The sequence below is a fragment of the Trichechus manatus genome, unplaced genomic scaffold (assembly GCF_000243295.1).
Source record: "Trichechus manatus latirostris isolate Lorelei unplaced genomic scaffold, TriManLat1.0 scaffold00053, whole genome shotgun sequence".
NCBI lineage: Eukaryota > Metazoa > Chordata > Mammalia > Sirenia > Trichechidae > Trichechus > Trichechus manatus.
The window spans coordinates 12,796,256-12,822,310 of NW_004443989.1; the positions used below are offsets into that span (position 1 = coordinate 12,796,256).

Genomic DNA, 26,055 nt, shown 5'->3' on the forward strand with positions numbered 1-26,055 from the left:
CCATTTTGAGTTAGTTTTTGTGCATGGTGTGAGGTATGGGTCTTGTTTCAGTTTTTTTGCAGATGGATATCCAGTTATGCCAGCACCATTTTTTAAAGAGACTGTCTTTTCCCCAATTAATGGATTTTGGGCCTTTGTCAAAAATCAACTGCTCATAGGTGGATGAGCTTATATCTGGATTCTCAACTCTGTTCCATTAATCTGTGTTATCTGTCAGGGAGGGTTTCTGTATCCTCGCCAAAGATGCTGTCTGATTCCGTGGGAGGCAGACTGGCAGAATGGAGGCATGTGTATCGCATTTCTGATTTACTTCAGCGACACCTTAGTGCTGGTGATGCCCAGTGCTCACAGTCAGCCTGATGCTCCAGGACAGCATCTAAGGGGTGCATGGGCTGATAGGTCAGTGTCTGTTCTGATGGATCTGTGTCTGTTCTGATTGGCCAGTGTGTGTTCTGACTGTTAGCACCTGTTCTGATTGGTTAATGTGTGTTCTGATTGGTCAGTGTCTGTTCTGATTGGTCAGAGCTTGGTCTGATTGGTTAGTGTCTTTTCTGATTGGTCAGTGTCTGTTCTATTTGGGCATCTGTTCTGATTGCCTAGTGTCTATTCTGATTGGTCAATGTCTGTTCTGGTTTTCAGCACCTATTCTGATTGGTCAGCACCAGTTCTGATTGGCCAGTGTGTGTTTTGATTGGTCAGTGCCTGTTCTGATGGGTCAGCACCTATTCTGATGGGTTAGTGTCTGTTCTGACTGGTCAGGCATCTGCTCCGATTGGTTGGGTATCTGTTCTGATGGATCAGTGTTTGTTCTGATGGGTTGGTGTCTGTTTTGATTATTCAGTTGTCTGTTCTGATTGGCTGGTGGCTGGGCCTTCCCATCAGGGACAGATGTATGTTTGACCACACCACCCTCTGGGTCCACCGGTCCCTGACCTCTCAGTCAAGCCCAGAGGCCAGCACACTGATGACCCCCATGTACCAGCTGATGGTGAACGTGTTGTCATGAGGCAAAGAGTGCTCTTGGCTGAGGATAGAGGAAATGATGGCCACATTGTAGGTGTTCAGGTTGTTGTAGGCATCAGTGGCCATGACCCGCACCATGGAGGTTCCTGCAAAGATGGGGAGCAGTGATTATCACAGCAACCAGCAGCCAGCATGGTGATACATGTTAGCATGTTACTCTGAAACTGAATGTGTTTCCTATGGGTCTGCTAACTATACAGATTATAAAGCTGCTTAGCAAGTGATACAAGTTCTAGTTCAAGTAATTCATCTAATTACTATAGCAGTTTCCAAATTACTTGTTGATTTTTTAGAAATCTTTAGGGCATCTTTAGACATAGCGGTCACTATGGAGGACCCTCTCCCCAGTTAAAATACTTTAGAGGCTGGAGACTGATGGAGATTCCCATCTTGTCTTTCACTGTCCCATCATCACCCCTCCCCACACACACACCCACACACACTGGTCAGGGGAGTCCTATCTGGCCACTAGGAGCTCAAGTGGAGGGGGAGAGGTGGGTGGGATAGTGCACCCTGGTTGCCAGAACGAAGCACCTCCACCAAGGGAGCCTAAAATGGCCTTGTATGGGTCAGTCAGAGGCAGTTGGTGCTGGCAGGTGAGGCATTGCGGGTAGAAAAGAGGGAGAACTCATCAATGGCAGCTAGTGGCTCATACTCTCCAACGATTATTGAGCAAATCAATAAGGAGAAAGAGAGCACCCATCAGAGTGTCATTTTCCTATGAAATGTCTCGTAATTTTCAGTGTTGTTTTATTTTCAGCCCCAGAGAACTGGGACCTCAGTGTCTGCCCCAAAACTGTAGGGTAGGGAGCCCAGGGATCTTGGGTATTCAGAACATGATGCCACACCAACAGGTGCATCCGGGAGAAACCGTCCATCTTCAGGGGCTGGGAGGAGGAAAACCGTCAGCAGCCAGGTTTTCAAGCACGACACACACGAGACGACTCCTGACCTTCCCACAAAAGCCGACTGGAGCAGGGTGGCCCCTGAGGCGAAAGCGGGAACCAGAGTCCTGCTTTCGGGAGTGTGAACTGGGAAATATGAAGGCATGGAAGCTGAAGCCACAGGGTGAAGCAGTCCTGGGGCTGACCGTAAGGTGAAGAAGGGGCTCGGAGGGTGTGAGGAAAGCTGGTTATGGAGAAGAGGAAACTCGCAGGCACAGAGAAGACAGAGTCCATGTGCAGGCCCATGGCCGGGATCTCCTGAGACCCCGAAGGACCTGTTTTGCTTTTGTTGCATTTGCCCATCTCTGTGGGACCCTGTCTGCCTGATGGTCCCCCCCACCCGCACTTACCTGAGCAAGCCTGGGAGGGTCTCTGTTTCTTGAAACCAAAAGCCTCATGCAGACCCAGGGCTGCTTTCCCAACCTCAAAGCTGAGACTGTCACCTGTAGAGTGGCTCAGCCACGCCCACCCCCTACAGCCCAGGGTGTTGATTCTTAATAAGACTTTCTCTGGTATTTATGCTTTAGTTTCACTGATTTTACCTCCAGTGTCAGTAACCCCCCATCATTCTAACAACCTGTGTGGGCTCCTTCCATCACGGACCCCTCAAAGACCTCCTGGGTGAATTGGGGCTTGTCATTCTGGTCTATCACTGTGATCACGATCTCCTCAGCAACATTCCCATTTGAAGACGTGGCGTGGAGGAAGAGCTACAAAACAGTGATGGGCAAGTGGACAGGAAGGGGTTGGCCTTGCTGGGGCTCGGGAGACATTTGGCATCTCCATCTTCCTGTGGCCCGAGGACAGCATGTGGGTCATCCTGGGTGGGGACAATTTATCCATATGGGCCTGGAGAGACCCACTTCTTACCATCTCTGGTCCCAGAACCACCAGAGGTGCTGAGAAAGTCCTGCTTCTCCACTGTGGGAATATCCACTCCAGAGCTTGTATGTGTCCATTTCTCCCCATCTTCCCTGTTTTCCATATAAGGCACTTCAGGCATGTTCCCTTAGCTCACAGCCTCCCTTGCAACTGGGAGTGACCACATGGTCAGATTCCCAAGGAAGGTCTAAGAAAGCTGAGGTGTACAATTTCTGCTTCACTTGCTTCTCCTCCCCTGACCCTCCGCTTCCCCTCCCTTCCCCTGTCCCCCTTCCCCTCCTCTTCCCCCCATCAGGTGTGGATTTTGGAGCAGGTGATGAACTTGCTTTGAACCTGTCCAGGGGGAGGAACTGGTCCCTGAATGAGACGCACTCAACAGAGTTGAGGCTTTATTTAGGTCAAGCCTGCAGTCTCAGCCTAACTTGGAGAGTTGCTTGTAACAACAGCTAACCAAGTACTTCACGTGCATTAACCCATGTAATCCGTACAACAAGAGTAAACTAAGGCTCAGCGCAGATAAGGACCACATGAGGGCTGTGACTGCAGCTGCTCAGCTCTGGAGCCTACACTTAACATTTGAAGATTGTCTAGAATGTTCTTAGTCTTGTCACTGTTCCAGCTTAGGGTCACAAGACCTTGAAGTTCTCTATGCTCAGCCACTTTCATTCCCATACCCTTATCTGTGCTGCCAGCACCCCTAGAGCTGGACTCTTCATTATTATTTATTACCTATTGGCATTATTGATTGGTAGATGCAATAATAGCAGTAATGCTGTTGCACTTGTATCGATTTTTCTTTCTGCTCAGCAGCTTGTGTGCCACCTCATGGCACCCTCATCCAAGCCTGTGCACGACGCATCCCCATCTTCCCTTTCACAGACATGGACTGAGGCTCCACAAGGCTAGGTAACTTGTCCGTGATTCTAGAGCTATTTCAAAATGGGGTAGACCCAGCTCTGCCCACTCTTTTACAAACATCATGTGTGGTACCTGGAATATAACAAGTGCTCAAAAACTCTTTCATAAGTAACTGCAAAAATCAAATGGCTGCCTGGACATTGAGAAAATAGGATGGTGACCCTCTCACCAGCAACCCTGAAACCATCAAGACACTCACTGTATAGTGAGGGATTTCTTCTCCATCACACCTGCAGCCATCCTATCTCCCTCTTGATAATAAACATACCTCGAAGAGGCTGGTCAGCCCCAGAGCCAGTGATGCTGTAGAAAACCTTGACTTCTCTGTCTTTGGTGGATATGACCTGAAGACAACACAGAAACAGGCAGAGGACGCCCGGCATTAGGTCTAAATTCCTCTTCTTGGAGCCCCTTGAAGAACCCAGAAGCCCCTCCTGTACCTGAACCAGGTTATTGGGAAATGGGCCCCTTTCATTCTCGGGGCAGCTGATGCGAGGGATCACCCAGTCTCTCTTCTGCCTCCTGATACTGAGGTGGGAGTTGGGGAGTGCACCCTGGAGGGACAGAAGGTGAGGGCACAAGGCACAGGCTGCACAGGCCACCGTCCACCGTCCACTGAGGCTCCCTTGCATGCAGCACTCACCTCCTGGGGCATCAGCATCAACCCAAGCTCCCGTGGCCTCTCAGGAGCCTCATCTGAAGGAGCCATGTGGGCAAAAAGCTACAAAAACAGCAAGAAGGGAGTCTCAGGGAGCACATTTGGGATAAGGACTCACAGGAGTGGATCCTCCATTCCCCCAGAAAACAACTGGGTACCCTCCCCCGCTTCATGGCCTCAAAGGTTTCCCAAACACCTCCCGAGGTGGAGTGCCACTTTTCACCAAGTCCAGGGAATCTGAGAATTATCTTGAGCCCTGAGTGATTAAATGCATTGCATAACTAAATCTGTGCCAAGACCTGTGTCAAGCCTTTGGGAAACAACCTCCACGTCCAACAAAACCAAACCTGTTGTTGTTGAGTTGATTCCGACTCATGGCAACCCCATGTGACAGAGTAGAATTGCTCCATAGGGTTTTCAAGGTTGTGATCTTTCAGAAGTGGATTGTCAGATCTGTCTTCCGTGGCACCTCTGAGTTAAATCATCAACCTTTCCATTAGTAGTCGAGTGCAAACCATTTGTGCCATCAAGCGACTCTCCTGTCCAACAGGGGTTGTTAAATAAACCACCTCACAACCCAGTACTATGTAACTGAGAACTGGAAGGAAGGAGTCATGATACTTTGTAAAGGGAAAAAGGCAGGTGACAAAACAAAACAGGAGGTTCAATATGCTACATTTTGTTAAAGAAAAATGTGCACACGTGTGTGAGTGCATGTGTCTGCATGTGCAGGCATGTGCGGGTGAGTGTGTTTATGATGAACAGAGCCTCTGGTTTTCTGTATTAATACATGTTCCTTGTGGATTACAGAATCATAGATGGTTTTTAATTTATGTACTCTCTGAACTCCTTTACCCTGCACAACCACGTACGATTAGAAAGAAAAACAATGTAGTTGTTGCCATTAAGTATGCCATCTTGAAAAAAGTCTTAATTTGTGTATTTCAAAATGCTATAAGGCTTTCTCTGAGTGAGGAGATTAACAGAATCTTACTTTTCTTCTCCCAACTAATTTTTTAAAACTCTTTTCAGTAAATTCTAAGAAGATACACCTTCATCTTTCCCGTGTGCATGTTTCCAAACTGCACTTATCTGTGGTGGGCCAGGACGCATCTTGAAGCAGGTCAGGCCGTGGCAGAGTTGGGTTTAGAAGGCGGCATCAGAGGCGGCAGCACCCCCCCGCCCCCACTCCAAAAAGTGCCCCTCGGAGCCTGGGTTGGAGTCAGGCCAGACAGGGCAGAGTTCAGAGGTTGAGGTCAGATTGACCAAGTTTCAAATTTGCCCTCTTGTACTGCTTGGCCCCAGTGAGGCTTTCCCCACCTGGCTGCCTCTAGAGGACCCTGTGTGCCGGGGTCCAGATGAGAGACCCTCACCTGCCAGCCATGCCCCAGCTGCCTTTACCTGGGCTGCAGACAGTCAGAGCAGGAAGCAGGCTGGCCCGGCCACTGCTGTGCAGCCACTTCGGTCACAGAGGCGTGTGTGGCAGAGGCAGCTAGCCGCTCTGGCCTTGTCCCTCAGTGATGACGTCCTGTTTGCCCAAGGACTATCAACCTCCCCAACTCTCTGGGCAGTGATGTGGCAGGGGGAGCGGTGGGAAGCCAGCATGAGGGCCACCTGGTGTCATAGGGTCAATCCTGAGGACAGTGGCCTTGCTGGAGGTCTGCTCGCTGGGAAGACCATGGACTGTGGTGTCGGGCAGCACCTCCTCTGCTCTGTCTGTCTGTCCTCCCTCGATTGCTACAGAGTTATTTTGTTCACCCCACACGCGTCTGTGGCACATGTGTCATGTACTGGGCCCTGGGCTGGCAGGTGGCCTCCCCCTTCCCCCTGCCCTAGTCCATGGCCTTGCAGGACCTGAACCTCTCTGAGCCTCAGGCTTGTGAAATTGGGATAATCTTGTCTATTTAAATGGGTTAATGTGTGTAAAGCTGTCCGTGTTTGCCCCGAGCCCAACCCCAGGGGACAGCCCAGGTCCCCTCACCCCTACTTGGGACCTCATATAGTGTGGGGAGTTCAGGTGCTCGGTTACTGCTTGCCAGTCAACAAACCTCCTCCTGCCTGAGCTATAGGCTCCCTTCCTGAGCCTTACCAATATCTGGGGCTCAGAGACCCTATTCCCACTGCCCGGCCCCACAGTTGGCCAAGGGACAGACCTAAAATCTCCACATTTTAAAAGTCATCTTGCATGTGGAAAAATAAAAACAAATAAAATTAAACAGCAGTATGGATGAAATAAGTTAAATAAAATGAAGAGTTTAAGTCTGTGCTCCCACCTCCCCATTCCTTACATAATTTTGAATATGATTTCTAGATTCAATACCTTCAGACACTTGCTCTATCCTTTCTGAGCTCAGGGACGCTGGGGTCGCGGTTAGAGGAGAGAGCCTGTGGGGCCGAGCTTTGTGCACCCTGTGAAAGCTGCCTTCATTGTGGAAGGGTAGAACTTTGGCCTCAGAAAGAGTTTGCCTGAAAGGGGACCACCAGAGGAAGGGGCGGCTCTTCTCTTGGGCCGCACCTCCCCCTCCTGCCACATGGGGCTCAAGTGGACTGAACCCTGGTAATAAAACCAACGGATCACAACTGAGCTCACCCAGGGCTGATGGGAGACTTGTAGGGCTGCATGTGGGCAGCCGGTGTCCTGGTCTCGACCACGCCTGAGCTGACTGGGCCAGGCACTCCTGTTTGCGCTTCCCTCTAGAGTGAGTTAAAAGACACCATAAGGAAAAGAAATAGCATAAAGCAATGAAGGAATGAAGCAATTAGATTTAGAACAAAAGGCTGAATTTCCTTGAGAGAAACTTGTTTGAGAAGGCCCTGCACCTTTCTAGGCCATAAATGTGGGCATGTTGTTCTTTGATTCCTGTTTTCTAGATTCCCATGCAGACATTGCCCATCAAGTGCCAAGGGGAGGCTAAAATTCCTGTCCTGTCGCTGTCCCACACCAAGCCCTGGTCTTCAGTTGGACTGCTGGGGATTTCACTCACCATTCAAATGTGTATTGAGTGCCTGTGATGGCCACGCACAGCCTCACAGGTTTGCTCTGTAACTTCTCAGTAAGGCTGAGTTTGCAAGGTGGTGTGTGACGAGACCTGTCTAGTCCGGAGGGTTAGAGAAGCATTGGAGAGGCCTGGGGTGAGGAGGGTGGGGGCACCAGTAGGTGCGAAGGCCTGGGCCTGTTTGTAAGTGAAGGAGGCCATCGTGGGATGAAGGCAGTGGGGGACTGGCAGACTGACGGGGAAGGGCCTGCAGACTTGGGCACTGGGTTTCTAAATAGGAGAGACACATTTAGAGTTGAGGACTCCCCCCTCCCACACCTTGGTATTAAGAAGAATTTCAAACACACGGAGAAGTTGGAATAATACAATGATCATGAGTCACTCACCATGAGATTCACTATGTTAACATTTCTCTGTATTTGCTCATCTGTCTCTCTGTCCATCCATCCATCTTTCTTTATTAGTTTTCTATTGTTGTGTAACAAATACCACAAACTTGGTGGCTTAAAATAGCACAAGTTGAGTGCCTTTGGTCAGGGGTGAAGCACGGTGAGACTGGGGTCTCATGGGCTGCAATCAAGATGTTGACCAGGCTGTGTTCTCATCTGGAGGCTTGTCTAGGGGAGACTCCACTTCCAAGCTCACTCCGGTTGTTGGCACAGTCCATCTCCTTTATGGTTGTAGGACTGTGGTTTCCATTTTCTTGCTGCCTGGAGGCCGCTCCCAGCTCTTACAGGCCCTGCTACCCACTGCCCTGTGGCCCTCCACAGGAAGTTCACATGTCTGTGGCTTCTTCAGGGCCACTGGGCTAATCTCTTGATCCAGTCTGCTAAAACTGAGTCTTCTATAATGTGATGTAACCATGGGAGTGATGTCTCATCACCTTTACCATATTCTATTGGTTACAAGCACATTATAGGTTCTGTCCTCACTCAAGGGGAAGAACCACATGGGGTGTGACTCATGGGGAGGGTCACGCTAGCATGTGTTGCCCCACCCAGCCCACCCATCCACCTGCCTCCGCACCATGTACCTATCTCTCTCTCCACCCACCTATCTATCTCTCTAGCTCAACTATTTGAAAGTTGCAGATATACCTCCCTCCTAAATTCCTAAGGAATTTTTCTCCTACTTACCCAGTAGCATTATCACATCTAGGAAAAACATGTATAATTTTTTTTCGTGTACTTTGGATGACAGTTTACAGAGCAAATTCATTTCTCATTAAACAATTAATACACATATTGTTTTGTGACATTGGTTGCTAACCCCATGACATGTCAATATTCTCCCCTTCTTGACCTTGGGTTCCCTGTTACCAGTTTTCCTGTCCCCTCCTGCCTTCTCATCCTTGCCCCTGGGCTGGTGTGCCCATTTAGTCTTGTTTTGTTTTATGGGACTGTCTAATCTTTGGCTGAAGAGTGAACCTCACGAGTGACTTCACTACTGAGTTAAAACTTTGTCTTGGGGCTGCACTCTTGGGGTTTCTGCAGTCTCTGTCAGACTAGTAAGTCTGGTCTTTTTTTTGTGAGGCAGAATTTTGTTCTACACATTTTTCTCCATCTAAACATGTATAATTTACCCCCTTTGGCCACAAATACCTTTTGTGGTCTTTTTCCCAAACCAGGATGCAGGCCACCCTTTGTTGTTTGTCTCTCTCGTCTCAGGTTGAGTAGTCTTTCTGGTTGTCTTTAGACATTGACTCTTTGAAGAGCCCAGGCCAGTTGTCCCACATCTGGGTTTGTCTATTTCTTTTCCTTGTGGTGTTTTTTGACTCACTTCTCCATCCCTGTATTTCCTGTAAAGTAGATCTCTGATCCAAAGGCTTGATTAGATTCAGCTTAAACAATTTGGGAAGAATATTCCACTGACAAAGCCAAGTGCCCTGGATGTATCACACCGGGCCGTGCCCAGGAGGTGCCCCCCACCCCCAATTCAGCACTTGGAGGGTGGTCTGAGGGGTTAGAGGGTCCAGGGAGAGTCACCTCAGGCCCACGTCTAGGGGAAGCAGTCCTGCTTCAGGGGTTCCCACCGCCTTCCCAGCTCAGGAAGCTCCTCCTTGAATCTGCAGGTCCTTACCGTCTGGCATGTTCTCTGCCCTTATCTTTCTGTGTCTGTAATCTATGAATTTTCTCACACAAGATGGTGGTTCACTTTCTCCGAAACCGAGAAAGGTCACTGGTTCTCAGGATGGAACAGCCCGTGTGCACACATCTCCTGAGGGTCACCTGTTCTGACTCGGCTCCCCCATCCCTCCAAGTGCCCCATGACCTCTGTCAACTGCACATTACCCATTTTGAGTGGCCATAATCAACGAGTTGTCAGCTCTCCTCACCATCTTACATCTTAAACTCCTCATGTGACCATTCCAGCACCTCTGAGAGGCCAGAGTTGGGTTACTTCTGTTGGTTTGTTTAGAAATAGTTTTCCTTTTCACCTTAGAAGACCTTTGTCAGAACCTGCATAATGTACAGAAATTATACAAGTCAGTATGTAAAAAATCAAGTATCAATATTTACCAATATTTCATTTATGCAGAACTTAAATTACATAAGGTATGAAAAAATAATTTAATGAAACCATCAACCTGCAGCTGAAGAAATAAAGCATTATCAAATGGCCCTCTTCTCAGACTGCTTACTGTTCCATCTCCCCAGAAGTCACCATTATTCTAATTAGGTATTTGTCATTCTGTGTGTGGCTTTATCTTTTACTCACGTGTACGTACCCCCAAAGCTGAGTGACTAAACCACACATAGTGCCATAGAGGAACCATCTGCCGCACCTGCCTGCATCTTGAGTCTATGATAGATGCAGCTCTGGTAAGCCCATTTGTTTTCACTGCTATAAGGTGTTCCCTTGTAATGGAGCCAATCCTTTCTTGATGGACATCTAAGTTATTTCCAATTTTAGGCTATTAAACAGTGCTGCTGTGAGCATTCCTTGACTTGTCACCTTGGGAACATGGGTGAGTCTCCCTAAGACCCAGGGTGCAGAGGTCACGCCTGCACAACCTCACTTGTGAACAGGTGATTCCACATTGCTCTCAGAGAACTGGTGTCAGCCACACCTGCCACCAGCAGGGCCTTACCCTCACCTAATATCTGAAGACTTAACTTTTGTCTTATTTTAATGGATGTAAAGTTGCGTCTCAGAGGTTTTAAGTTGATTATCGATGAAGCTGAGTGCCCTTTCTTATGTCTGTTGGCCATTGGTGTGTCTTCCATGAATTGCCTGTTTATGTTTTTGCCCACTTTTCTCTTGGGCTGTTTTTCTTATTGATCTGTGGAAATGCTTCGTGAATTCTAGAGCTGATTTCTTTGCCACTCAGATGTGGTGCAGGTATCTTCTTCCAGTCTGTAATAGTATTTGTCAATCCTTTCTTTTATGGAAAGGGTGCTTTTTTGTGTCTGGTTTTTGTCCATTATTTAAAACATTTTTTTAAAATTGTACTTTAGATGAAGGTTTATAGAACAAATAGTTTCTCATTAAACAGTGAGTACACATATTGTTTTATGACATTGGTTAACAACCCATGACATGTTAACACTCTCCCTTCTCAACTTTTATTTCCTTGGTGAAAATATACATAGCCAAAGATACACCATTTCAAAAATTTCTACATGTACAATTCAGTGACATCGATTACACTGTTCCATTTGTGCTGCTATTCTCACTATCCTTTTCCAAATTATGCCACCACCATTATCTTCAACTCACTGTCCCCTAGGCTTCCCATCAAACCTTTCGAGTTGCTGTTGTCAATGTGATCTCACATAGATAATTCTTTTTTTTTTTTTTTTATACTTTAGATGAAGGTTTACAGAACAAATAGTTCCTCATTAAACAGTTAGTACACATATTGCCCTATGACAATGGTTAACAACCCCACGATATGTCAACACTGTCCTTTCTCAACCCTGGGTTCCCTATCACCAGCTTTCCTGTCCCCTACTGCCTTGTAGTCCTTGTCCTTGGACTGCTGTGCCTCATTAGTCCCGTTTTGTTTTATGTGGCTGTCCAACACCCAGCTGAACAGTGAACCTCGGGAGTGACTTCACCACTGAGCTAAAAGGGCATCCGGGGGCCATGCTCTCAGGGTTTCTCCAGTCTCTGTCAGGCCAGTAAATCTGATCTTTCTTTGTGTGTAGAATTTTGTTCTACATCCTTCTCCAGCTCTGTCCAGAACCCTCTGCTGTGATCCTGGTCAGAGCAGTCAGTGGTGGTAGCTGGGCACCATCTAGCTGTACTGGACTCAGTCTAGTGGAGGCCTTGGTAGCTGTGGTCCATTAGTCCTTTGGGCTAATCTTTTCCCTGTATCCTGTTCTCTTCATTCTCCCTTGCTCCTGAAGGGGTGAGACCAGTGGAGTATCTTAGCTGGATGCTCACAGGCTTTTAAGACCCCAGATGCTACTCACCAAGGTAGAATGTCGAACATTGTCTTTATAAACTGTGTTATGCCAGTTAAGCTAGATGTTCCCCAAGAAGGTTTTTGTCCATTTTTGTTCTTAGTTTTTTAATTTCTTTCTGATTCAAAAATCTGATTTTTCCTTTCCCCAAATGCTTGTTTGGGGAATATAATTCAGTATAAAATATTGTGTTACAGTTTTACGCTTCACAGTTGATGATTAGAGAATTTCTTATCAGCTGACCTGTATTGATTCTCATTTCCTCTTTTCTTGCGAGAGTATCTTTGCCTGGCTGTACATTCCATGGACAGAGTTGGCGTTTGGGGATGGTGCCTTCTTATGTCACAGTAGTGACGTGCAGCATCTTTAATGGATGGTTTTCTTTTTGGTGTGGGAGGAGAGGTTGTTTCCTTTGATTTTGTTGTTCTCTTTAGTCTTGAGCCACCTGAAAGTCCCTTTTGTATTCGGTTTAAGAAATCTTTCGCTATGCTGAAGTCAAAAGACATTCTTAGGTTTTTCTGTAAGAATTTGTTGATAGTTTGCTTTTTACTTCTAGGTCTTTTTTTTCACCTGAAATTGATTTTCGTTTGTGGTGGATTTCATTTTTATTTTTTTCTAAATGGATGATAGTTTATCCTAGCACCTTTTCGTGAGTGGCCCATCATCCCCCAATCCGCAGTACCTGCCCCATCTATCATGTTTCCATGCATGCGTCTTTGTTCCTGGTGCTCTATCTTATTTCATTAGACTCTTCACCCCATACCAATGTCACACTGTCTTGACTTCTGGTTGGGTGAGTCCCCCAGGTCTTAGTCTTCTTCCTGATTGTCTTTCCCTTTAGTATTCCATTTACATTTTAGAATCCTGGCCAGTTTTCAAAAAAAAAAAAAAAAAGTCTTGGGATTTTGATTGGAATTGTATCTAATTTGTATATTTAGGGGGAATTAACGTATTTTTGTACTATTAAGTCTTTCTATCCATTAATATGATATACTTATTTAAGTTTTCAATAATCTCTTTTGTTAAGTTTTATAATTATTTCCGTAAAGGCCATGCATGTCTTTTGTTGATATGTACGTAAGTACATTATGCTTTTTTGTTTCTTAAGTAATATCTTCTTAAAGATAAGATTTTCCTTTTTTTAAATCTTGTTAGTCTTTTAGAAAAACACACTTTGTACAATCTCTATATTTGTATTTCTTTCTGCTCTTACGTTGATCTTCATTTCTCTACCTTTTTGGTTTTGTTTTTCCTTTTCTAACTTCTTGAGGTGGATGCTTAGATTATTTCCAGCCTTTCTTCTTTTCTAATGTAAACATATTAGGCTATAAAATTTCCTTTAATCATTTTTCCTGTAAAATTTCCCTATAAATACTTTTTTCCCTTGTAAGATCCACCCACACAAGTTATTATTTATTACTAGATAATACTTTGCTGCAGCTTAGTTTTGAGTATTTTCTAATTTTCCTTCTGGTTTTTCTTTGACCTATCTGTTGAGAGGTGTATTTTTTAAATTTCCAAATGTATGGATTTTTTGGAAATATTGTTTTTAATTGATTTCTGACATGAGTGCATTATAAAAGGAGTAAATGGACTATTTAATATCAGTCCATTTAAATTACTTGAGATTTCTTTTATGTTCCAGTTTCTGGGCATTTGTGTATTTTCTTACTTACATGACTGTTTGATCAACTTGTTAATTTCATTGTTCACATCTTGTAAGTCTTCATAGATTTTTTTGGTCTTTTTAAAAATCTTCCAAATAACTTGGAGAAGTAATTCTATGTTCTGAAGTGAATTGGTTTATAACCCTTCTGTCAGTTTTACTGGGTGTGTTTTAAGCCTGTTATTAGTTACATGCAAAATGAGAATTTTTATTTCTTCCTGATAAATTGAACTCTAGAGATCATGTCATGGCCATCTTCACCCTAATAACGCTTTTTAAAACATCTTATTATACAAAAGCAGAGAGAATGTTGGAACAAACCCCCATGTAGCCATCACCCAGCTTCAGAAATCATCAGCTTATGGAAGGTCTTGTTTCATTCACACTGTCTCCCAGATTATTCTGAAGCATATTCCAGTCATCATATTGTTTCATCTGTATATTTTAATGATGATTATTGCACTAAATCTGTTTTGGCTAATATTTTTTGGTATGCCGTATTTGTTCTTGATAACTTTATCTATCCTCTGGCTTTTCAACATTTAAATATGTCCTTATGCTTTAGATACTTGTCTCTTGTTAACAGCATGGCTAAATTTGCTTCTAGTTCATTCATACAATCTGTATCTCAGTCTGTTGGTTTAGTCATCCATCTTTATGGTGGGCTGGTGATCTATCTGGAATTGTTCCATCTTTTGTACTTTCTGTTTTTACTGTATTTTCTATCCTTTCACGGCTTCTTTTGGATTAACTGATTTTTTAAAAAATAACATTTCCTTTTCTATTCTTTTAATTTTACTTCAAACTCTTATTCCTTTAGCAGATAACTTTTACATTTCAACAGGCATACTGGATTTAAAGTCTAAAGTTCATCAGACTCTCTGAGCCTTTCCTAACTAAAACATGGACTTTAGAACACTTTAAATATGGATAAGCCCCTTCCAAACCAGCATGTTTTTGTTGTCCAATTTTTTTTAGTTTTAACTTTTGTTTAATTACCCAAACCACTTATTTAGCAGTTTCCTTGCTTACCCTTCTTTTCTCGTAATTTAGACCTTCTTTTAGAATCATCTTCCTTTTTCCTTCTAAAACAAAGTTTAGTGAGAGTTTGCTGGGCCTGAAACGGTCTTATTTTGTCTTGGTTTTTCTAAATTTTATTTATTTTTTTGTACTTGTTGAGACTATACACAGCAAACATACATACACCAATTCAACAGTTTCTACATGTACCAGTTTGTCTTGGTTCTTTAATACTAGTTTAGCTGACTATGTAATTCCAGGAAGACAGTTGTATTTTTTAGCACTTTTATTGTATTATTCTATTTTCTTCTGGCCCCTTGGTTGCTCTGGAGAAGTCTGTAGTTGGCCCTGCTGTTCCTTTGTGGTGTTTTCTGTCTGCTTTTTTTTTTTTTTTTCCTATTTTTGTAACATTTTATATAACTCATAAAACAGTGCTTGTATAAAAATTCACACAAAGTTGCTACAGAGCATACAATTTCCAAAAATGTCCTAGGTTTTTGTTACATTCAGTTTTCTAAGGATGCACTCAAATCAATGGTCAAATGCAGACATTATGTGACATTTCATTATCTTTGGTAAAACCATTCTCATTATTTTGTCTCCTCACAGCATTTACTCTGATACCCACTTTGTGCAGGGTCTGCTATTACTAGGATGTCAGAAAGCAAAAAATATGGAATGCTTCACGAATTTGTGTGTCATCCTTGTGCAGGAGCCATGCTAGTCTTCTCTGTATCGTTCCAATTTTTAGTATATGTGCTGCTGAAGTGAGCACTCTCTACTTTTAAACTCACCTCTTTGCTTTGTGGTTTCAGTAAAGGGTGTCTTGGTTTATGTTTCTTTTTTATTTATCCGAGTCCTACTGCCTAACAGAGAACCAGGTGAGTAGTCTTCAGTTAAACATATCTTCATTCACACACATTCTCTAACCATTGCTCCACACTGCCGTCTCATGTGGGGATCTCCAGGCCTAGGGCTCCTGACTCAGTGGATCCTTCCCCCCTCATAGGAAAGGTCACTAGGGAGACTCAGGTGTGAACAAGACAGGGCCGGCCCAGATCCACTGACTAAAGGACACTGGGTCCTACTGACTTGTGTCTCTCTTAGTTTTCCAGAAATTATAAAATGAAAACATGTCCTTTCTCAGGCCACACACCTCCTGTTCATACTTGATTTATTTCACTTAGTCTGACCCCACCTAAAATATGATAGGAAGTCTTGTTTCAAATTATACCTTGTACCATTAAACCCACGACCATCCAGTCGATTCCGACTCATAGAGTCCAAACCTGTAGGACAGAGTAGAACTGCCCCACAGCGTTCCAAGGTTGTAATCTTTAAGGAAGCAGACTAACACATCTTTTTTCTGCAGAGCGGCTAGTCGTTTCTAACCTCCAACTTTTTGGTTAACAGTCAAGCGCTTTAACCACTGCACTACCATTGTTCCCTTAGTACCATTATCAGGGTTAATTCGTGCAATCTAGTAAAGCACCTTCCCTGGAGCCTGGAGAACCCAGGGCATCCAGGAACTACTGAAAGTGAATCCAGAAGCGTCACAGGAGAGGTTCAGAGACCCTCCAGGCTGCCTCATGTGTCCACCAGACTCCACCAGCTGCACCTCCCACTGCACACGCGCAAACACAGAGACATCCTGGTCAGGGAAACCATCACACATATCTACTGTTTTTCCCACGCACACTCACTCATATACTCAATATCTCCTGTTCTTCATAAAATGACCTTTCAAAATAGTAACAAGGAAAACACAGCTCAGGCCAAAGTCCATGCTGACTCATGTGTTCAGTCCAGATCACAGAATGGGGACACCTGGCTGATCCTCAAACACCCTGACTCTATCCTGCCTCAGATGGTTGCACATATTGCTCCCTTCACCTAAGTCATCTGTCCACAGGTATTTGCACGTCTCAGTCCACCTTCTTGTAAGGACTCTGAGGGAGGTCTCCCTGACTCCTCTGCAACACCCACCCTTCCCTCACACTCTGCCCTCCCCCTGGATTGAGTTTCTGCACAGCACTAATCACTGTCTGGTGTGATATGCACGTGTGCATATTCACTGTCTGGTGTGATACACATGTGTGCATGTTCACTGTCTGGTGTGACACGTGTGTGCATGTTCACTGGTGTGATACACGTGTGCATGTTCACTGTCTGGTATGATGCATATATTCTATATGTTGATGTTCTGTTTCCTTCGCGTCAGCTGCTCCAAAGCAGTTATTCTGATGTCTTGATCAATCTGTATTTCCAGTCCTGGGACCCAGTCTAGCACAGAGTAGAAGCTCACATGACAATTAATTCATATAATGAATGCATGAATGACAGCATATGAATATTTTTTAGAAATATGGAGGAGATTAAGAAGAAAGAGCTAAAAGGGCCACAAGAACTGCCTTGGTGGGAATTGGCCAGTGCCCGATAACTTGTTTTTGCCTCTAGCACTGTGTGCTGTTAAACATTTTGTCCCTGAATTATTAAACAATAAAATCAGAACAAAAACTTAAAAAGTTACAAAAATTGCTCCAAAGTAAAAAGCATGTGAAACAAATCCTTCATTTCCGAAGCACCTGATTTGAATTTCACGGACTTCAGATGGACTCTACTCTACTTATGGTTTGGACAACGAAACTACGGAAGGAAAAGGGTCTCAGCGCCCACCTGTCCCTGCAGTGAACTCCTTCTGCCTGCTGTTCCACTTGATGTCCAGCTCCTGACCATACTCATCCCCATACCAGACCAGCAGTTCACAGCCAGGCCAGATGGCACGGCAGGTCCGGTAGAAGATCTGCCTATGGTACTGAAAGGCCACCAGGTTCTGCTACTCTTTGTCCTGGGTGTAGTTCACATACTTGAGGTTGACTGGATGGGAGAGAACGACTGGCGGTGAGTGCCTATGGTGGTTAGGGCCTGGTCCTGCTCCCTCCTGATGTTCGATGCCCTGACCCTCCCCACTCCCTCACTGCTCCTCACGGGAGCCTTCTGTTCCCATCTCAGCTTTGTTTGTGATGCCACATGAATTCCTTTCCCCACGCCCCACTCATGGTGATCAGCCTTTGGAGAATGCTCCTCAACCATGTTCCAAAGCCCAATTCCAGACTTAACATCCACCTTGATTGGCCATAAAAATAGTGAACTGCAGCATCTCCAAACTCTATATTAATTTGTGTGGTGGATGCTTCTCACTACCCAGGAGTAGCTGCTGTTGGCTGCTTCCTCTTCTTCTGTCACCTGGCCCTCGTAGGGACTAAAGTGCAGGCCCCGAATGCCTTGTTCCATACTTCAAGCCTAGCCTTGGGGATGCTGGATGGTCCAATTCCCAGACCAGAGTGATGGGGGTGCCCACTATCCATGGCACTGTCCTTTACAAACGTTGGGTCACCATGAGCTGCACAGCTATCAGTGAAGTTCTGACACTTCTCACAATCTAGAGGATAGAGCAGTAGGGATTAGGATGCAGGATGGAACATATTCTGACACCTCTCACAATCTGGCGGAGAGGGCAGTAGGGATTAGGATATAGGCTAGAACATATTCCTGGACATCAAGGGTAGAGGCAGAAAGAGCCCAGACCTCAATCCTGGACTCCAAGTCATTAGGGAAGGGATCTGTTTTGGGACCAGGACCTAAGCCTTCTGCTGGGGGCAGGAGGGTCACTTACAAAGGTAGTCGCCATCCTGGGGCTAGCTGACCTCCTGGTACACGAGGTCCTTTCTTTCTCAGAGGTTGTACGTCTTCACCTCAACCTCCTTTCTCCTGGGCTCTAAGGTGGAGAAGACTGGTGGGCAAGTTGACACGATGTACAGTGTGAGTCCCTGCCTTGTCAGAAAACAAGAGGTCTCCCATCAAATCATCACTGTTCTACAGACTCTGATTTCCCCATAGCTGTCAGTTCAGAGACCAAGACTCCACACACACTAACTACAGATGCTTAATCCAATTTTAGGTTCTGGCTTCTCCTGTTATCAGGTTTAACTTCTCAACCTTTCTACTTAAAAAGGGATTTGTCATGCATTTGCTCATTCTGAAAATATTTGCTGAGGGCATATTATGTGTTAGGCATTGAGTGGAGGCAAAAACACTGAAGACAGCTTGGTCCCTAACATCACAGATGGATTTATGGGACACCAGGCATGTGTCAGCTGCTTTATATTTATTTAACTCTTTCAAACAATTATGAGGTTGGTATTTTTATCCTTATTTTACAGATTAGGAATCTGGACTCAAGAGAATTTTGAAGATTTGCCCGCGCCCAGTGCTTCTGTGTGGATTATAACCCAGGTCTGTGACTTTGAAGGTAATTACATTCAATACTGCATCCAACTTCTGGTCTCTGCTTAAACCCAGGCACATAGACCATGCTCATCAACCTTTCTAGAGGAGCTGGAGGGACTAGTCCCAAATTACTTTCTCTTACCTGGTTTCTGTCTTGAGTGCTTATCAGAGGTACTTGCTTCTCCAGGAGGCAACACTGACTTCTGGGCCTGCTCTGGGCCAGCTCTGCTCAGCATAATTGTTCCTGATAATTCCTTCAAACTAGATTTATTACTTAGTGATGCCCTGAGTATTCCCTTTAAAATGAGTCATATATGAAAGGACAACAAGCATTTCTTTAGTGCTTTAGGACGTGACTTTGCTACATACATGACCTTAACTAGAGCTTCAACAACCCTGAGGCACCTGGGGACTCAGGATTCGAGGGAAGACGAAGGGTCCAGTGGGTAGTAAATCCCCAACCAGAACCCATGCCTTCAGGCTCTTTCCCTTTGGCTTTCTCTCAAATGTCTCTGTGTAAGTGCAAGTGAGGGAGGGAGAAGGCTTGGGGAGAATAGTTGAAATCAAGGTGTGTGAGAGAAAATGTGGGGCTTATAGAAAGAGGGAATCTTAGATAAACCAGTGGACTTTGGATGGGAGATAAAATGTATAAAAGCACGAAGTGGACAAAACACACTGGAAATGAGAGCGATGGAGCAGTGTGACTGGGAAGAGAACAGACATGGCTGCAGAAATGTATCTGGACAACAGAGACAGTGATGCTAAAAGTTGAAAATTGCCATATCCTGGAAAGAATACTTGGAATTAGAAAATATTGGAATATTGAAATTTAATTAGCTGGTTCCTGTACCAATTCTGCTAAGTAAGGGTGTACCACTAGCTAACTCTCTTGATCTTTCCTTTAGTTTCCTTATGCATAAACGGGCATTCATCCTAATTCTTAAGATTATAACCCATTGCCATCAAGTAGATTCTGACTCATAGTGATCCTATAGGACAGAGTAGAACTGCCCCATAGGATTTCCAAGAAACAGCTGGTGGATTGGAACCGCCAACCTTCTGGTTAGCAGTTGCAGCTCTTAACCACTGTACCACCAGGGCTCCTCTTAAGGTTATAGTGAACATTAAATGTAGTAATATTCATAAAAGCATTTTGTGCGTTACTGAATACAGTATAAATATGATATTATCAATTCTTTTTTTCACAGTTGTGCTATAAAATTCACCTCTTCAACCATCTCCAAAGTCAAAATCTAACTCACAGGTATCATCTTCAGCATTCCTTAACCCTCTTACTCACAGTTTAATTTGCAAATGTGCAATCACTTATTCAGAAAACATTCAGGGGCCTCTCAGGGGGCCTGAGACTTCTGAGATGAATCAGATATGGAACAGTCTCCCAAGAGTTCTCCATGCAGAGGGGCCGGCTGGCTAAACAGAGGAGTCAAACCACAGAGCCCAGTTGAGGGAGCTGTCACTTCTTCCAACAGGAATGAACATTTGAAATCAGTTGCAGAAGAATGCGTTTCTACTGAATAACGTGTAGCAGACAGAAATTCTTAAGTCATTGTCTTACTCATCTTCTCAATCATTAACCTGAAGCTCCGAGACTAGGAATTGCTTTCTCTTCTTAAGTGGGAGCCTGTGGTGTGGGGACCTATCTCCTTCTTCATCTGGGATCATCCACCTTACACATCGCCATCCACCATACAAATCGCCTTTATATTTGCAAGTGATAGAAGGACAAGGAAACCAGGTATAAGTAAGCTTCTCTTAGTCCAGGTCTTAGAGTGACAACCACTTCATCATAGCAGAGAAAGGCTAAGGTGTGAATCGTCAGCTGGACCTTGGAGGAGACACCCTGAGCTTTACAAATATGTGCAATTTTTAATGCGCAAGTAAGCATTTTGGATTAAACTCCACCTTCACTGATATTGTGATCTCAGGTGCGTAATTGAACATGTCTGCACCTCAGTTGGAGCCCTGGTGGTGCAGTGGTTAAGTGTTTGGCTGCTAACCAAAAGGTCACCAGTTAGAATCCACCAGCTGCTCCTTGGAAACCCTTTGGGGCAGTTCTATTCTGTCCTATAGGGTCGCTATGAGTCTGAATTGACTCGGTGGAAATGGGTTTGGGTTTGGCACCTCAGTTTCCTCATATATAAAATGGTGATCAGTGAAATATCTCCTCATAGGTTTGTTTGCACCAAGGGTGATTTGAAAGTGTTTTCTGCAGTATCATTAATTAAAGATTATGCTTAAATTGGAGTCCCTGGGTGGCACAAATGGTTAAGCGCTCAGCTACGAACTGAAAGGTTGGAGGTTCCAATACACCCAAAGGTGCCTTGCATGAAAGTCCTGGGAATCCACTTCTGAAAGTTTACATTCGTTGAAAACCTTATGGAGCACAGTTGTATTCTGACACACAGGGGGTTGTGATGAGACAGAATAGACTCAATGGCAACTTTTTTTTTTTTTTTAATGCTTCTATGGGGTGTCAACTAATCAGTTTCTTAAAATAAAAAAAAGAAAAAGAAAAAAAAATCTCATCTTTCCTTCACCCTGTTCTTAAGTTGTCTCTTATGTGATAAGGTTTAAGCGAGTTTATTCATGTAAAGTACTTAAAGTCCTGAATACTGTGGAAATAAAACAAGTGGTAGCTATTACTACTGGTGTTGTTACTATTAAGATGGTGATAGTGTTGGTCTGTGTGCTGGAGTGATCAGGAGAGGAATGCGGCAGTCCTGGGGCTCTATATATTCTCCTGCTTTTACCTGAGTAAAACCCAGCACTGGGTTTCACCTCTTACACTACTTTCGTGAGCCTAAAATATCTGAAATCCGTAGATGGGAATCATAGACCTTTAATTCAACTTGATCTTTCCTGTTTGGGCTGATTGACTGGGACCTTACCCCTTGAAATCCTGCTGGCCTCACCTTGCTGCCTAGATGCCCATTCCTCATGGGAATCCTCCGTGTCATCCGTCTGGGATTTTATGGACTGCCTTCAGTGACACATGAAAGCTGGGTGAGGGACTTTGAGACCTGGAAAGAAGCAAAATCTTTGTCCTCAGAGGAAAAAGCTGGGAGGAAAGAGGAAGGGCAGCAGCTCAGTGGATGGGCTGGGAGAGCCTAGCAGGGACACCAGAGAACCAACTTTCGCTGCAGGTCTCCCAGCCGGTTGGAGGGAATCACAGGAGTGCAGGGGCTGAGGCCTGTTGGTACCACCCCCAGCTAGAAGCACGCAGCACCACCTGTCACCTATAGTGACCAGCGCCTTGTAGTTCCTTTGAACTGTTCCTTTTCATGTTCCTGTAGCGGAATTTCTCCCACTCTCCCATCTCTTCCCATCCTTCCTTGGAGAAGTATATGGAAATATCTCTGAAAGCATCCTTGGCCTAGAGATGACACGGCCCCGCAATGGCTCACTAGTACGGGGTGCACGTCCAGAAGGCCAGTCCTTCCACCTCGCCAGGGAACAGCTGGGGGACAATGACTCTTCCTCCCTCCGGGGTGCCTCCTGATGAACTCAGCAGACCCTGGCATCTTCTAGCGCTCTCCAAACAGAACAGGTGCTGATGCTAGCGCCCTCATTCTCCTACAGCCACCTCCCCTTCCTTCCTTCCCGTGGACCTCCCTCCGCCTGCCACCAACGTGGATCCACCCCTGCCATCCCTCTACCCTCACCATGGACCCCTCCCTTGCCCTCCGTTGGACCACCCCTCCCTCCCTTTCCCTTGGGCCCCTCCCCCGGCACTACAGGTGAACCTCTCCTCCGCCCTCCTATTGGACCATCCTCTTCCCCTCCCTTGCCGGGGACCCTCCTCCACCGCACTCCCTATAGGCTTCCCTCCCCTCCCCTTAGAACTCTCCTCTCTCCTCCCTGTGGATCACCCCTGCCCTCCACCCTCACCGTGGCCTCCCCGCCTCTCCCCCAGGGCTCTCTTCCTCGACCCAGGCGGGGCTCATGGTGCCGGCACCACTTCCGGGCCCCGAGTGTCACAGCCCAAGGCCACAGCGCTTGTGCAAAGAGAAGATTCTAGAAGAGGCGACCGCCGGGACCACCGCCCAGACCACCGCTCCTGTGCCAATGTGTCCAGACCTGGAGACGCGGGGTGGGAGGACGGGGGCTGCGGGAGGTCCGGGTGCTGGCCGGTTGGGGGGTCCCTGAGGCCGGGACAGACCCCACAACATTAGTGCAGCTCTGCCTGAGGGGGGCCTCGGGGTCAGACGTGGACCTCAGGGTCCTGTTCCAGTGAGAGGACACGGCGTTTCTCAGATAAGGATCTGGGGTCTCTATCCCGGGATTCTGGAAAAATCTGAGCGTAAAGGAGGATAGATGTCTAAGAGAAGCGCTGTCTCAGACTGAGAGGATATGGGGTCTCTCCAGCTGAGGGGATGTGGGGATCTCTCAGGGTGAGGGTATTTGGGGTCTCTTAGGGTGAGGAGATTTGGGATCTTGGAAGAAGTACAACCAGAATGCTCCCTAGAAGGAAGGAAGGTGACACTACGCTTACATACTTTAGACATGTTGTCAGGAGGGATCAGTCCCTGGAGAAGGACATCATGCTTGCTAAAGGACCGGGTCAGCGAAAAAGAGGAAAACCCTCAAGGAGATTGGTTGACACAGTGGCTGCAATGACGGGCTCAAGCATAACAACAATTGTGGGTATGGCGTAGGACCTGGCAGTGTTTTGTCCCTATGAGTTGGAACCGACTCCACGGCACCTAACAATAACAGACTGAGGGGATCTTGTGTCACTCAGGCTGTTTTTGGGGTCTCTGAGGAGGACAGTATTTGTGGTCTCTGAAGCTGAAGAGATTTGGGGTGCTTAGGCTGAGAGGATTTGGGATCCACCGGGTTATAGGGATTGGAGAGTGCCTCAGGCTTACTCAGGAGATTTAGGGTTTCTTAGGCTGAGGGGATTTGGGGTCTCATTAAGGGGATTTAAGGTATCTAACAACGAGGTTATTTGGGGCCTCTGAGGCTGAGGAGATGAAGAGTTTCTAGGCTGATGGGGATATAGGATCTCTGAAGTTGAGTTAATTTGCGGTCTCTGTGGATGAGAGATTTAGGGTTTCTCAGGCTGAGGGGAATGGGGGTTCTTCAGGCTCAGGGTATTTGAGGGTTTAAAGATGAGGGGACTTGGGGTTCCTCAGGGTAAGGAGATTTGGGATCTCTGATGCTGAGGGTATTTGGAATTCCCTCAGACGGACGGGATTTGGAGCTTTTCGGGCTGAGGAGATCAGAGGTCTAACAGGCTGACATTTGAAGGTCTCGGGCTGACGGTTTATGAGGGTTTATAAGAGTTTTGAGGCATGGCAGAAGCACCCCATATCCTGTCAAAGTCTCCCCAGCTCCCCCGCGCTGCCCACGGGGCCGGGCGCCCTCTCCGAGTGGCTGAGCGCTCCAGCCCTGGAAAGGGAAGACGTGTGCGAGGTCAGGCGCAAGCTGCCAATCAGCGCGCGACCAGAGTGGTCTGACCAATCGGTGGTCAGGGTGGGGCGTGGGGGGCGGAGCTGGGCCCGTCAGTCACGGGACAGGGCCCACTCAGGACTTGGGCGGTGGGCGTGGGACCTGCTCTACCTTCCCGAGGAAGGTCCCACCCCACCCCGCGGGGACTGACGGTTCTAGGACCCAGATCTTAGGGGTCCTTGAGGGGCTGTAGCCTCCAGTCGGCAGGGCAGTCTTGCAGACGACGGTCTCAATCTTAGCTGTCGGGGTCATGCATGGGGGTGTGGTTTCCAACGTTCCCTCGCGTGCCCCTGTGCGGGGTGGAGACTGTCCCGGGGCCAGATGCGGGGCGCCAAGGTGGGGCCGGCCTGCAGGGGGCCTCGGGGCGCGAAGGCGGCCTCGGGGCGCGGGGGCGGCCTCGGGGCGCGGAGACGGGGGCGGGGCGCTTAACACTGGTAAAAATACGTAATTTGTGTACATTTAATCACACTACACGATCCTTTTACCCCAAATGGAGCCTGGTTTTTGGTCTTGATCTTGGGAGAGGGTTTGAGAGAACTGTTTAATCTCCCTTAGCTTTCCCACATTCAGTGATCAGAGACAGCATCAAGTAAAGAAAATGATGTGTCATTTTTATAAAATGAAAGTGAGCCGCTCACTTCCTCTTCTGCTGCTCGGACAGGAGAGTTTGTAAAATGCAGTCACTCCGCCTAAACTGGAAAGATCAGGTTGGATTCAAGGTCTGTGATTCCCATCTACGGATTTCAGATGTTTTAGGCTTACGAAAGTAGTGTGAGAGGTGAAATCCAGTGCTGTCTAACCCGGTTTTGACATGGAGAATCTCTATAGATAAACCTATCCCTCACGGTTTATCGCACACCTCTATCTGGACCCAGTTAAAATCCCCAACCCAGTCAATTAATTTTTAAAATAAATATAGTAGATACTTTATGTACATAAACCTATAAACCTATCAGAGATGAAGTTTTATGTATATTTTTAGAAACATTTTAAGAAACTGGTTAGTTGATGGCTCCAACAGAAATACTGGTATGTACAATCAAGTCCATTGCGACTCATAGCAGAAGTATGTTATTGTTCTTGTTGGGTGCTGTGGAGTCAGTTCCGACTCACAGCGACGCTAGGTACAACAGAACAAAACACTACCCGGTCCTGTGCCATCCTCCCAATCGTTCTGTTTGAACCCATTGTTGCAGTCACTGTGTCAATCCATCTCGTTGAGGGTCTTCCTTTTTTTCCCTCACCCTCTACTTTACCAAGCATAATGTCCTTCTCTAGGGACTGGTCCCTCCTGATAACATGTTCAAAGTTTGTGAGACAAAGCCTAGTCATCCTCACTTCCAAGGAGCACTGTGGCTGTATTTCTTCCAAGACAGACTTGTTTGTTCTTCTGGCAGTCCACGGTATATACAATATTCTTCGCCAATGCCATAATTCAAAGGCATCAATTCTTCTTTGGTCATCCTTATTCAATGTCCAGCTTTCCCATGCATATGAGTCGATTGAAAATATCATGGTTTGTCCTCAAAGTGACATCTTTCCTTTTTAACACTTTAAAGAGGTCTTTTGCAGCAGATTTGCCCAATGCAAATGCAAATTTGCCCAAATGCAATCATTTAATTTTCTGACTGTTGCTTCCACGGGTGTTGATTGTGGATCCAAGTAAAATGAAATCCTTAACAATGTCAATCTTTTCTCCATTTATCATGATGTTGCTTATTGGTCCAGTTGTGAGGATTTTTGTTTTCTTTATGTTGAGGTGTAATCCATACTGAAG

General features: G+C 45.9%; 1 protein-coding gene and 1 non-coding gene across 2 annotated transcripts in view; both read right to left on the reverse strand.

The window, feature by feature from the left end:
• Positions 1 to 15,183: 15,183 nt before the first annotated feature.
• LOC111820862 (U6 spliceosomal RNA) lies at positions 15,184 to 15,291 on the reverse strand. Its single transcript, XR_002824353.1, has one exon. It is a non-coding gene; the product is annotated as a U6 spliceosomal RNA (small nuclear RNA).
• A 1,890-nt stretch (positions 15,292 to 17,181) lies between these two features.
• PRDM7 (PR/SET domain 7) overlaps positions 17,182 to 26,055 on the reverse strand; it is a 33,344-nt gene continuing 24,470 nt past the window's right edge. The window contains 10 exon segments of the mRNA XM_023732521.1: positions 17,182 to 17,382; positions 17,721 to 17,797; positions 17,800 to 17,958; positions 18,193 to 18,294; positions 18,949 to 19,102; positions 19,212 to 19,318; positions 21,740 to 21,847; positions 22,064 to 22,091; positions 22,093 to 22,200; positions 22,905 to 23,121. Of these exon segments, the coding sequence (XP_023588289.1) occupies positions 17,182 to 17,382; positions 17,721 to 17,797; positions 17,800 to 17,958; positions 18,193 to 18,294; positions 18,949 to 19,102; positions 19,212 to 19,318; positions 21,740 to 21,847; positions 22,064 to 22,091; positions 22,093 to 22,200; positions 22,905 to 23,121 (1,261 nt within the window).